Raw genomic sequence first — 14,429 nt, 5'->3', positions numbered from 1 at the left:
GAGGGATCACCTAGTGCTTATTAGGTTGTCATAAGGAAGACAAGATGTTGACGGGAATGTGGAGACAGGAGACTCCTTGGGCACGGCTGATGGGAATGCAAATCAGTGCAGCTTCTATGGAAAACAGTATAGAGGTCCCTCAAGAAATGAGGAATTGTACACTCCAGCAAGCCAGCTCCTGGAACCAAATAATTCTCGAGAAGCGATATCTGTACCCTCATGCTCGTTGCAGCATTATTGACAACACCCAAGACATGGAACAACTTACTTGTCTGTCTGTCCACAGATTAACGGATAAAGCCCATGTGATACATAGGCAATGGAATGCAGTTCAGCCATAAAAAGAAGGAAATCCTGTCACTTGCAACAATATAGATGAACCCAGAGAACACGCTGCTTCGAAATAAGGCAAACAGGGAAAGACAATACTGCATGATCTCATTCATATGTGGAATCTAGAAAAACAAAACAAAACTTGAACTCTTGGAAACAGAGAGAAGGGAAGTGGTTGCCAGGGGCTAGGGGGCAGGGAAATGGGGAGAGGTTGGTAAAAGGGTACACACTTTGGGTTACAAGATGAATAAGGTCAGAGGATCTAATATAAAACACGGTGGCCACTGTTGACAACACGGCTTTGTATAACTGAAATTTGCTAAGAGAGTAGCACTGAAGTGTTCTCAGAGGAAGAAGAAGCAGAGAGGGGAGGGAGAGGGGAAAAAACTGGGCGAGCAGCCCAGAGGACGCTGCTGAAATGGATTAGATTAGATGAGGGGACATAAAAAAACCATTATCAGTGCACGTTCAGAATTTCCGTTTTCTAGGGAAAGAGAATGGGTATAATGACTGCCCTCCTGGCAGCCGATCACACTGTTTCTACTTCAAGTTATTCTGCTACGGCCTTACAGCAAGTCCCACTCCACAGCAGCCTCTGGCATGACCACCTGAACACCATCGTGAGTCTATGACGGAGCCACGAGGAACCTGGCTTAGAGGTGGACCACATTCGAGCCCCACCATGCAGAACGGATGCCAGGTTTGGGGGGACTTGAGTCACCAGTCTTCCTGCAGTCTTGGTAATGACAGGTGTGCCCTGCCCAGGGTTGCCCTGGTACCAGTGTGATGCCCCAAATGGCTCACCCGCAGGGCAGGCGCATGGCTACAGAAGCAATGGCTACAATGCCAGTGCCAGCTGGCAGCCGGGTAAAACCACCAAGGACACCAGCTGATGCTGGAGTCTTCCCTTTCCTGGAGTTCTTGGTGAAACGCAGCAACCGCCCTTGTGCGCTGCAGGCTCGTGATCTCAGGCCCAGGCTCACAATTTCTCCTTGAACGTCTGCAGAAGCCAAAGCCGGGGTCTGAGGAGGGTCTGCTTAATTGATACCCAACTCGCTGTCATGGCAACCGAGGTTCAGCCTCGCTGAGGACGGCACAAGACACTGTCCACCCTCAGGGCCTCCTGATGAGCACATGGGTTTGCATGCTGTATACACATGGGGGCTGGATGTCAGCTCTAAGGTGTGATTCTGCTTTAGGGGCATGTGTTAGATAGCTCTGGATTCCTGCTCCTGATGGTAACTGTGTAGCCACATCTTCAAAGCAGGGGTGAAAATCAGAACCGAGCCGGTGACGGATGTGATCAGAAAGAGCCACAGGAAAATTCGATCGAGAACTTGAGCCGCGAACTTCCAGTCTTGCACCACCTGCCAGAGAGAAAAGGACACCTTCCATTCAGCCTGCTGCGCGGCTGTTCTGAGGGACTTCAAAGGAACCCTATTCGGATCACAGCCCTGCAGTTTTCCAGACGCACCTGACACCTCCCCAGAGACGTCGACTTCCTGGGACCTCACGGTTGGTGCCCAAGAAAACGGCGCATAGCTCAAGTTCAGGGGAACGCTTTCATCAACATCGAGGACATAAAATAGAAACAACAGAATCACTGACGCAGTTGTAAATGTTACTGACTAAAACAGAAAAAGCCTGATTTTACCCAAATAAAAAGGCAGCATCTCCTACTGCAATGCTTCCTGGTATGACATAGGAAATACAGCACAAATTTCTAAATTAAGGATTTTGGGGGTCACATATTTCAGTGACCTCTTTTCCCCCACTCCACAGTTGGGTAGGGCTATGGGGGACACTCCTGGAGGTGTTGACAGGAAGTGGTGAGGGAGAGAGGAGACCCAGTCCCTCTGGAGGAAGGGAGGTTAGGAGACTGGTCTGCAGCCTGGGAGGGCCAGGTCAGAGCAAGACAAGCTGCAGCCTGGGGGAGTCTCAGAGACCAGGCCAGAGGTCTTTCAGGGGAAAATAAAGGTCCCATTTCTACTACCTGGGGATTTGGTAAAGACAGTGCTGACCAGGGTGCCTGCTGTCCTAGAAGGAACATAGATGCTGGTGTGGAACTTGAAAATATTGTGCATGTAGAGGTTTAGAAATAAAACCTTAGGGAAAACCATAAAGATGGTGAAAATGTTAAGTGTCAAATAACATATGGGAGAAGACAATGGCACCCCACTCTAGTACTCTTGCCTGGAGAATCCCATGGATGGAGGAGCCTGGTGGGCTGCAGTCCATGGGTCGCTAAGAGTTGGACACGACTAAGCGACTTCACTTTCACCTTTCACTTTCCTATATTGGAGAAGGAAATGGCAACCCACTCCAGTGTTCTTGCCTGCAGAATCCCAGGGACGGGGGAGCCTGGTGGGGTGCCATCTATGGGGTCGCACAGAGTCAGACACGACTGAAGTGACTTAGCAGCAGCAGCAGTAAATACCATATATTAACGCATATATATGGAATCTAGGAAGATGGTACTGATGAACCTATTTGCAGGGCAGCAATGGAGACGTCCCTGGTGGCTCAGCTGGTAAAGAATCTGCCTGCAATGTGGGAGACCAGGGTTTGATCCCTGGGTTGGGAAGATCCCCTGGAGATGGGAAAGGCTACCCACTACAGTATTCTGGCCTGGAGAATTCCATGGACTTTATCGTCCGTGGGGTCGCAAAGAGTCAGACACGATTGAGTGACTTTCCTTCACTTTAATGGAGACGCAGACTTAGAGATCAGACTTGTGGACACAGTGGGGAAGGAGAGGGCAATGCTTCCCTCTCCTCTTCTGAGTTGAGAGAGTAGCATTAAGACATATACACTACCATATATATAATTAGACAGCCAGTGGAAATTTACCATATGATGCAGGAGCTCAAATCTGGAGCTCTGTGACAATGTAGAAGGGCGGGATGAGGTGGGTGGTAGGGGGGAGTTTCAGGAGGGAGGGGACATATGTATACCTGTGGCTGATTCATGTTGATATATGGCAGAAACCAGCACAATATTGTAAAGCAATTACCTTCCAATTAAAAATAAACACATTTAATTTTAAAAAGTGTCAGCCTTAAGTGGGGGATTATTAGTGATGTGAATCATCTTAAATGTTTCATATTTTCCAAATTCCTTATGCCAATGATGTGTTTTTTAAATAATTTTTAAAAAGCTACTTTTGATTTTAAAAATTTAAAAAATATTTTAGTTTTGATGTGACCCATTACTAAAGTCTTTTTGAATTTGTTACGACATTGCTTCGGTGTTGATTTCTTTATTTATTTTGGCCACAAGGCATGTGGGATCTTAGCTGTCTGACCAGGGATCAAACCCACATCCCCTGCTTTGGAAAGCTTAACCACTGGATCACCAGGGAAGTCTATAAAAAACTGTTTAAATCTTTGTGTTAGAATTTCTAAAAGATGTAAATAAAGAAATAGAAAACCTTAAGAATAGCTGACATGCTTGTTCCATAGCAGCATTTTTTTTCCCCAGTGCTTTAAAAAATTTTTTTCAGTGGATTTAGAAAATGACAAATTGTAAGAGAGAGGAGGTACTAGGTTGCTGCTGCTGCTGCTAAGTCGCCTCAGTTGTGCCCGACTCTGTGGGACCCCATAGACGGCAGTCCACCAGGCTCCCCCGTCCCTGGGATTCTCCAGGCAAGGACACTGGAGTGGGTTGCCATTTCCTTCTCCAATGCATGAAAGTGAAAAGTGAAAGTGAAGTCGCTCAGTCATGTCTGACTCTTAGCGACCCCACGGACTGCAGCCCACCAGGCTCCTCCATCCATGGGATTTTCCAGGCAAGAGTACTGGAGTGGGGTGCCATTGCCTTCTCCGAGGTACTAGGCAGTACCCATATAAAATACAGAGGCTGTTTCTTGGAAAACCTATTCTTCCTGAAGTTCGTTTATGGCATTAGGCTGTTGGCACTAATTTTCAGTGATTTTAGAGTAAAATAATGGAACTGTATAAACTTGTATAAATATTAACTCCTTTTAAGCAACAGACTCCCGTTTGTGCTGAGTATATATATGTCAAATAATATTTTCCTTCCGCAGGGGAAGGACCACTTAGAGGAGGGAGGGATGGAGAGAAGAAAGATGAGGACTAACGTTTATTGTCTGCACACCATGAGACCATGTGTGCTGGGCACATAATACATATTTTGCACTTGATGTCTGTAATTGCTCCCTTCAAGGGAGAGTTCAGAAAACAAGTCCAGGTTAAGCAGCTTTTCTCAAGCGAGTGGAACATGGGTAGCATCTGCAAGCTGGACTGTTTTGAGTCTTAAATCCATATCCTCTCCGCATCTTAAAAACTAAACCTGTGAACTAAATACTTGCTGTTACATCATGTTTTGTGTTAATATAAAGTTTGATTCTTTCTGTTTTCTGATTTCCAGATATTCTGAATAGAGATATCCATCATCCCATAAAAAAATGAGAGATAAATGAGCAGAGACCTGGACAAACAACTTCAATGTAGAATTGAATTATTTAAATAGAATCACATCTAACGAGAAGGAGTTGGGCTTAACCAAGAGTTGCTTCTCTTTTGCTCATTCTGCTTTTGTGAAAGTCTCCCTGAAAATTCATACTGAAGTCCCTATCCTGTGTCAGAGTTTGTGTGAAGTTATATGTCAAGCAGGTAGTTGATAAGGTCACGTTTGAAACAGGGACCCCATTTGTTGCAAACAGACATTAAAAATCTCAGTCGGCGCTCCCAACTGTTCCCTCACCTGGCTGATGAAATGCTCCTTCTTCACGTGGCTGGAAATGTATCTGATGGAATCCGCTGCCTTTTCCAGGAAAGCGACCAGAACCTTTTCTCCATCACTCATCTGCTTTTGTTTCTTTCTTTCCAGGACTTGACCCCTCAGGGCGGGTTTCCTCTCCTCTCTACCTGGGAGGGAGTAGCGATCCACGTGGTCCTTCATGCAGAGTAACTTGGGAAGGGTTTGCAGAAAGAGCCACTTAACCCAGGGGGCCATGGGGTGGTAGGTTGAGGAAGATCTGTGGTGGACGTTGATGACAAACACAGTGACGATGATGGAGAGGGTGACGAAGACCATGATGAACAGGAGGTACTCCCCGATGAGCGGGATGACCTTGGAGGAAGACGGGATGATCTCCTCAATCACCAGGAGGAAGACTGTGAGGGAAACCAGGACAGAGGTGGATAAGGAGAGCTTCTCGCCCTCGTCGGAGGGCAAGTAGAAGACCAGCACAGTCAGGAAGGACAGCCCCAGACACGGGACGATGAGGAAGAGCGTGTAGAACAGGGGCAGGCGGCGCAGCACGAAGGAGTAGCTGATGAACGGGTACCAGTAGGCGCCGTGCCTGCGGCCCCCGGCCGTGCCCTTGGCGTTCAGGATCTCCCACTCTCCGTTGTCGAAGAAGTCCTTCCGGTCCACGTTCTCGTCTGTGAGGACGAGGTCCACCATGGTCCCGTCGTAAGTCCAGGATCCGAACTTCATGGAGCAGTTCTGCCGGTCGAAGGGGAAGAAGGTGACGTCCATGGTGCAGGAGCTCTTGTAGCTGGCGGGAGGCGTCCACACCACGGTCCCGTCCGATCTGACCACAGCCTTGGTCATGAGCGAGCCTTCGAACCGGCCGTCGGCGCTGTGGAAAGACGGTTCGCTCGGCGGTTAGTCTAACACAGATTAGCAGCCTCCCCCCCCCCCCCCACCGCTGTCCTATCTGTATTTTATTCCTTTCCTATCACAGCATCAAACAAGATTTCCGAAAGGAACAGTTCTCTCATCAAGGTTGTACCTTTCTCTTAATTATTTTGGCACAGTCAAGCTTTTCTATTTCCATTCCTCATCGGACTAGCGGATTTTTCTTCTGTGATACGTACTTTTCAAAGAGGACTATGTCAGGAAGCCAGAGAGATTCTGACGGAACTTTAATGGAGTGAATCCCGCCGTATTCATCCGGATTCCAGCGTAACTTGTGGTCTGTCCATTCCTGTGTGGAAATTCATATAAATTAATAAAATTATTTCAGAATAATTTTATTCTGGAAATTCAGTTCGAGTTTGGAATCTTCAAGTTTATGTTAATTTATGAATCTCATGTTTTCTTTTAAAAGAGAAATTCATCTGCTTTAAGCCTATGGCCCTGGTCTGTGACTCAGGGCAGTTGAAGGTATAGCCCAAGCCAGCCTCGTGTTTGATGGTCTAGACTCTCACACCTGTCCAGCCTGAGAATTCCAAAATTGCCATGACGACCTCACAAATGATAGAGGCTCAGCAACAAACTTCACTGATTTGTGACCTATTTGTTTTCAGCCTATTTTCTCTGAAGAAACAAAAGAAAAGCAAAGATAGCTCTAACTCAGTTTATTCTTGGAGAGTTGGTCCATCCAGCGATGTTGTTATCTCATGAAAATGGATATAAATGATTCTGAATATCAATCAAGGGTCTTGGACAAAGATCCACACAGTATGCTAATATGAATTATCCAGTATCTGCCGACTACTCTTGAGGACATTATAAGTTTTATCCAATGGAAAAATATTTTCCAAGAATTTTCTTTTACATTCTAATCTGTTCTTATTCTGTGAAGCACCAAATCCAATTTTAAATTATATTGCTAAATGTTGTTAGCTTGCATATTTTTCCTCGTAATAGAATGAAATCATTTAGCATGGTTTACAGAGGCTGATGGATCCAGATTAACAAAACCATTAATTGATTGGATTATGAAGGTCAAAAGGATGATGTATGCATGACCCAATTGCAGTAGATGTGGACTTAAAAAGATTTGGAATCCAGAATCCTGTGAAATCTGACCTGAAAGTGAATTACCCCACCATCTGTCATGTGGACAGTTGAGGAATAATGCAGGATAATATTAAATGACATTTCAGAGAGTCAGGAGGGCATGCCCAGTATGAGGCTCCCTGGAGCCCAGTGATGCCAACTTCATCATTAAAAAATCAGGAGTCAGCAGATGGATGATTCACTAGATGGTACAATATTGAAATATGCATGATGCCTGGAAAAGGATGGAATGATATACTCCAGATGAGACACCGGCTCTCTTAGACAATATTTGTGAGGCTTGACCCTTGAAAACCAAATTTAAAAAGATAGGGACTTTAGAAAGCTACACTCTAAAGGATTAAAAAAAAACTGCATGAATACTTATGGAAGACTATGCATATGAAGACTGATAGTTTAAGAGCTCAAACGAATAAAGTATTTACCATGCTTATTCGGTACTCACAAGCTTCTCTCTTCCTTCCTCTTCCTCTGCCCACTTTGAAAAGCAAATACAATTTCCTTCCTATGAATAATTTGTCTCCTGCTAAGGAGACTTGGCAACCCACTCCAGTATTCTTGCCTGGAGAATTCCATAGACGGAGGAGCCTGGCGGGCTGCAGTCCATGGGGTCTCAAAGAGTCGAGCAAGACTGAGCGACTAACGCAAGGAGACTTCTACTATCAGCAGCAAGTCTGGATCTCAGAAATGTTGAAGGGAACCCAGAGCAGCACTTTTGGTTTGTTTTTCACTTTTACGTTTAAAATATTTACATACAATAAAATTCACTCTTTTGCGTCCGGTTCTATAGTCAAACAGTTGGATAATCATGATCACCATCAAGATACCAGAACAGCTCCCCTGCCCCCAGTTTTCCTTAGGCTGTGCTTTGTAATCAATCCTCCCACCTCCCCGTCCCTGGGAACCACCGCTCACTCCTTGGAAGAAAAGTTATGACCAACCTAGATAGCATATTGAAGAACAGAGACATTACTTTGCCAACAAAGGTCCGTCTAGTCAAGGCTATGGTTTTTCCAGTAGTCATGTATGGATGTGAGAGTTGGACTGTGAAGAAGGCTGAGCACCGAAGAATTGATGCGTTTGAATTGTGGTGTTGGAGAAGACTCTTGACAGCAAGGAGTTCCAACCAGTCCATTCTGAAGGAGATCAGCCCTGGGATTTCTTTGGAAGGAATGATGCTGAAGCTGAAACTCCAGTACTTTGGCCACCTCATGCGAAGAGTTGACTCATTGGAAAAGACTCTGATGCTGGGAGGGATTGGGGGCAGGAGGAGAAAGGGATGTCAGAGGATGAGATGGCTGGATGGCATCACCGACTCGATGGACGTGAGTCTGCGTGAACTCCAGGAGTTGGTGATGGACAGGGAGGCCTGGCGTGCTGCAATTCATGGGGTCGGAAAGAGTCGGACATGACTGAGCAACTGAACTGAATGTTGCCTTTCCCAGAATGCCAGAGAATGGAATCACAGTCCATGGTCCTTCCATCCTGACTTCTATTACCTATTGAAATACATTTTTGGATTCTAGGTAGGTTGTTTATTTTTTATTAGTGAGAAGTATTCCATTGTAGGGAGTTACCACAATTTTTTTAATCCATTTACCAGGTCAAATATTTGGATTCGTTCCAATTATTAATGACTATAAATAAAGTGACTATAAAAATTTTGTAGGTTTGGGGGTGAAAAACATTTTATTTTCTCTTGGGTAAATACCTAGGAGTGGATGGCAGGGTCATAGGGTGAGTGTACGTTTAACTTTATATGACACCAGAGTGGCTGGATCATTTTCTGTTCCCTCTAGCAATGCATGAGCATTCCAACTATCTGGCATCATCTCCAGTACTGTGTAAAGTCACACTGAAATGTTTATATTATAGTAGTTGTAAAGTAGTATCTCATTATGGCTTTTGCTATACATTTTCCTAATGACTAAATGACAATGAGCTTTTCTTCAAGTGCTTATTTGTCGTCCATACATTTTCTTTGGTGAAGTGGTTGTTAAGTCCTCTTCATATTCTTTAATCGGGTTGTTGGTTTTCTAATGACTGAGGTTTTAGTTCTTTATATATATCAAAAGTATATTTTAACATATGAGATAGACCTCAAGCAGGGAACAACAGTGGAAACAGTGACAGATTTTATTTTCTTGGGCTCCAAAATCACTGTGGATGGTGATTGCCACCACGAAATTAAAAGACACTTGCTCCTTGGAAAGAAAGCTATGACAAACCTAGTTCAGTTCAGCTCAGTCCAGTAGTTCAGTCATGTCCGACTCTTTGCCACCCCACAAATCGCAGCACGCCAGGCCTCCCTGTCCATCATTGACTCCCGGAGTTCACCCACACTCTTGTCCATCGAGTCGGTGATGCCATCCAGCCATCTCATCCTCTGTCATCCCCTTCTCCTCCTGCCTCTAATTCCTCCCAGCATCAGGGTCTTTTCCAATGAGTCAACTCTTCGCAGGAGGTGGCCAAAGTATTGGAGTTTCAGCTTCAGCATCAGTCCTTCCAATGAACACCCAGGACTGATCTCCTTTAGGATGGACTGGTTGGATCTCCTTGCAGTCCAAGGGACTCTCAAGAGTCTTCTCCAACACCACAGTTCAAAAGCATCAATTCTTCAGTGCTCAGCTTTCTTAACAGTCCAACTCTGACATCCTTACATGACCACTGGAAAAACCATAGCCTTGACTAGATGGACCTTTGTTGGAAAAGTAATGTCTCTGCTTTTGAATATGCTATCTAGGTTGGTCATAACTTTCCCTCCAAGGAGTAAGCATCTTTTAATTTCATGGCTGCAATCACCATCTGCAGTGATTTTGGAGCCCCCCAAAATAAAGTCTGACACTGTTTCCACTGTTTCCCCATCTATTTCCCATGACGTGATGGGACCAGATGCCATGATCTTAGTTTTCTGAATGTTGAGCTTTAAGCTAAATTTTTCACTCTTCTCTTTCACTTTCATCAAACTTAGACAGCATATTACAAAGCAGAGACATCATTTTGCTGACAAAGGTCCGTATGGTCAAAGCTATGGTTTTTTCCAGTAGTCATGTATGGATGTGAGAGTTGGACGATAAAGAAGGTTGAGCACCAAAAAATTGATGCTTTCAAATTGTGGTGCTGGAGAAGACTCCTAAGGGTCCCTTGGACAGCAAGGAGATCAAACCAGTCAAACCTAAAGGAAATCAACGCTGAATATTCATTGGAAGGGCTGAAGATGAAGCTGAAGTTTCAATACTTTGGGCACCTGCTGTCAAGAGCCGACTCACTGGAAAAGACCCTGAGGCTGGGAAAGATTGAAGGCAAAAGGAGAAGGGGGTGACAGAGGATGAGATGGTTGGATGGCATCACCAACTCAATGGACATGAGTTTGAGCACACCTGGGGAGATGGTGAAGGACAGGGAAGCCTGGTGTGCTGCAGTCTATGTGGTCACAAGGCATCGGACACGACTTCGTGACTGACCAGCAAGAGCAAAGGGAGGAAGCAGTAGGCACACAGGCGACGAGCCTTGGGGACAGACGTGTGTTTGGGCAGACTGACTAGAACTGGTCTCTTACACTCTTGCTCCGTCTTTAATATCAGTGTTAAGGGAGCACAGCGTTAGTGAGTCCAAACCCACAGTGTCTCCGCTTGGAACCTAAAGATCTCCGAATCAATTGCCTGCTTCTGGAATTCAGTCTTCTCTCTTCTACAGGAACTGGTCACCTTTATCGAAGCCCGGCTCTGCAGCCCAGAAAGAAAGTGGGGAGCTCAGATTCTGGGGGCAAATCTCCACAAACACACAGCAGCTGTGCAGACTGTGCTCAGGGAAATGGGCCAAGCCCCAGGGGAGAGACAGTTCTGTTGGAAAGATTTGTCTTGCTCATCGCACCTCCAGCAGCAGGATGGACAGCTGTGACCCGAGGGAATCCAGAGGCTGTGCTTCAGGAAGCTTGATATTTGGGGGAAATTAATCCATCCCACAAATATGCAAGGCTTATACCAGCTCTGAGCAGGGCCACCTTGTCCTACCCATGGCTGCATCAGACCAGAACCCGTGATAGAACATTCAGCCCTCTTTCTGCCCCCCAAGACAGACTCACACTCCTTTCTGTGGGAATTCCTGGTGGGGAGTGTGTGTGTCAGTTGCTCAGTTGTGTTGACTCTTTGCGACCCCATGGACTAGGGCGCTGCCAGGCTCCTCTGTCCATGGGATTTTCCAGGCAAGACTGCTGGAGTGGGTTGCCATTCCCTTCTCCAGGGGATCTTCCCGATCCAGGGATCAAACCCGGGTCTCCCACATTGCAGGGAGACTCTTCACTTAACTGAGCCACCAGGGAAGATTCTAGAACCCATTAACTAACATCACCCTGTGCTCACTGCCACGAAGGGGGAGGCTTGGGTGAAAAGATGGGGGACGTTGAGTGGACAGGGAAGGAGGTTCTGATTGGATGACACTGTAGCTGAGACAGAAGGCAGGAAGGGGCAGTGGGTACCAAGGAGGAGGGAGCAGGGCTACTGAGGATGCTATTCCAGGATGAAGAGCAGATGTGAGTGGATGGATGAATGAGGGGCATGTCTGAATCCTTGAGGAGGATATAAAATCCGCTCCAGTGGATTCAGGGTACGTTCTTGAACAGTAAAGAACAGGGAGCAGGTGGGACTTGTGGTCAGTGGGACTCTCTTGGGGGTACCCGAGAGAGAGAGAGAAAATGCATTGAACATCGAATTAGAGTTCTACCCCTGGACCATCCTTCACTGGCTATGCTCCTTTGTGGGACTGGAGAGACATTCCTTACAACCTCAGTGTCCTTCTGAGGTCAGACCTGGGGAATTAGAGATGCTGTCCCTGCCAGCATGCCATCAGAGGGGCTCACCAAATTTCCAGCAGGATGTGGTCCACTATGATGCTGGGTCAGCCCCACACCACAGCATCATTGCTCATGCTAATCTTGATGAAAGTGAAAGAGAAGAGTGAAAAAGTTGGCTTAAAGCTCAACATTCAGAAAACGAAGATCATGGCATCTGGTCCCATCACATCATGGCAAATAGATGGGGGAACAGTGGAAACAGTGTCAGACTTTATTTTGGGGGACTCCAAAATCACTGCAGATGGTGATTGCAGCCATGAAATTAAAAGATGCTTACTCCTTGGAGGGAAAGTTATGACCAACCTAGATAGCATATTGAAAAGCAGAGACATTACTTTGCCAACAAAGGTCCATCTAGTCAAGGCTATGGTTTTTCCAGTGGTCATGTATGGATGTGAGAGTTGAACTGTGAAGAAAGCTGAGCACCGATAAATGGATGCTTTTGAACTGTGGTGTTGGAGAAGACTCTTGAGAGTCCCTTGGACTGCAAGGAGATCCAACCAGTCCATCCTAAAGGAGATCAGTCCTGGGTGTTCATTGGAAGGACTGATGCTGAAGCTGAAACTCCAATACTTTGGCCACCTCCTGCAAACAGTTGATTCATTGGAAAAGACCCTGATGCTCGGAGGGATTGGGGGCAGCAGGAGGGAACGACAGAGGATGAGATGGCTGGATGGCATCACCGACTCGATGGACAAGAGTTTGGGTGAACTCCAGGAGTTGATGATGGACAGGGAGGCCTGGCGTGCTGCAATTCATGGCGTCGCAAAGAGTCGTACAGGACTGAGTGATTGAACTGAACTGAACTGAAAGTCAGCTGAATCAGGATGAGGATTCAGAGCCCAAATCCTCTGTCCTGCTCTCTAAGGGGCTGTGAAGGTTTCTGGTCATTTCCCTTCTCTCTCTGAAACCCTGGGGTTGGATATTAACCTCTTGTGTCTGCCTTTCTAAAGCAGGAGATTAGAAACAGTATCCAGTGTTTACGCAGCATGTCCCGGGCAAGATTCTCAAAGCTCTGTACAAACATCAGCTCCACTTTGCAGCAGTCCTGGGCTTGAGAGCTTGTTATTATTATAGGATCAGGGGAGCACAGGGTAGGTCAGGGCCAAATACCAAAGTTAATCTCGGACTGAGAAAAAAAAAATAGAAAAATACTCCCAGTCTAGCTTTCTTAATTCCAAAAAGTGCAACTTCAAATCCATATTATATATATTCCCTTAAAATTTTCTTACATATATTACCTGAAATATCATTCATAAATGTCAAGCTACAGAAAAATCCAGAACCAAATTTTGTTTAAACCTAAATCTTAAGACTTAAAAAAGAAATTGTCATGACTTTTAAAAATAATAAATGAAGTCTTCCAATGATTCTGAACAATTAGAAAAAATTATTATTATAAAAATTAATAATTATTAATCCCAAGACCAAAAGATAGTAAGAAACAAATATTCCCTGCTGGTGCCTTGATTGGCAACCTCTGGGAAACCCCTGGGATTTTCAATTACCTCAAAGTCAGGTGTGAAATTCTTAAAACTAAATTAATGTCAGAATTCCCTGGAGAGCCAGTGGTTAGGACTTGACACTTTCACTGCCACGGGCCTGGATTCGATCCCTGTTTGGGGAACGAAGATTCCTCAAGCCATGTAATATGGCCCAAAAAACCCCATCTAAATTAATGAAATTACTGTTGATTCATTTTAATCTTAAAGACGGCAACATGGCATATTATATGTCTCATGTTCCCACTGGGGCGTCCCTCATAGCTCAGTTGGTAAAGAATCTGCCTGCAATGCAGGAGACCCAGGTTCAATCCCTGGGTTGGGAAAATCCCCTGGAGGAGGGCATGGCAACCCACTCCAGTATTCTTGCCTGGAAAATCCCACGGACAGAGGAGCCTGGCGGGCTACAGTCCACATGGTCGCAAGAGTTAACACAACTAAGCGACTAAACCACCACCATATTCCCATTATATCTGAGTTGTCAAGGCTGAGAAATGGGATTTGTCATTAAGGATGAGAAAGTCTACGAAGAGGGCACCAGGAAATGACATTTATTGAGTTCCCACTACCTGCCAGACCTCAGAGCAGTCACATGTACACACACAACGCCTTTTAGCCAGCCAGCGACACTGCAGCTGGCTGTTGCCTTATTTCATAAATGAAGGGCCCGGGTCAGAGAGGAAGTGACCTGCCAAGTTTATACAGCAAGACTCTGGATCCCTGACTCACTTCACTCTCACTCAGGGTCCACACGAATCAGAAGACCATACGGCAGGGCCTCCTCTGCTAATGTCCCAGTGAGGCTACGGAAAAGGAAGGAGGCAAGATGGTGACAGAGGTTCAAGGAAAATCCCTAGAAGTATAGGTGCTGTTGCAGGTTGGGGAAGATAACTAGGCTTTGGGGAGATGGCCCAGACCTTACAGCAAGGCCAGCCTTTCCTTAGGCTTTTTTTTTGTTTGTTTGTTTT

The 14,429-nt window shown here is 45.7% G+C and overlaps 1 protein-coding gene across 1 annotated transcript in view; it reads right to left on the bottom strand.

Annotated features, from left to right (window-relative positions):
• Nucleotides 1–426: 426 nt before the first annotated feature.
• Nucleotides 427–14,429, bottom strand: part of CHRNB3 (cholinergic receptor nicotinic beta 3 subunit) — a 32,056-nt gene continuing 18,053 nt past the window's right edge. Inside the window, exons 4-6 of the mRNA XM_069572950.1 lie at nt 6,180–6,289; nt 5,059–5,941; nt 427–1,700 (exon numbers count right to left, since the gene is read on the bottom strand). Coding sequence (XP_069429051.1) covers nt 1,542–1,700; nt 5,059–5,941; nt 6,180–6,289 — 1,152 coding nt within the window. The 3' untranslated portion in view covers nt 427–1,541. The remainder of the gene's footprint in view (nt 1,701–5,058; nt 5,942–6,179; nt 6,290–14,429) is intronic.

The sequence above is a fragment of the Ovis canadensis genome, chromosome 26 (genome assembly GCF_042477335.2).
Source record: "Ovis canadensis isolate MfBH-ARS-UI-01 breed Bighorn chromosome 26, ARS-UI_OviCan_v2, whole genome shotgun sequence".
NCBI classification, from domain to species: Eukaryota; Metazoa; Chordata; class Mammalia; order Artiodactyla; family Bovidae; genus Ovis; species Ovis canadensis.
Note: the sequence above shows the minus strand (reverse complement) of the source record. Positions and strands in the feature narration are given on the sequence as shown.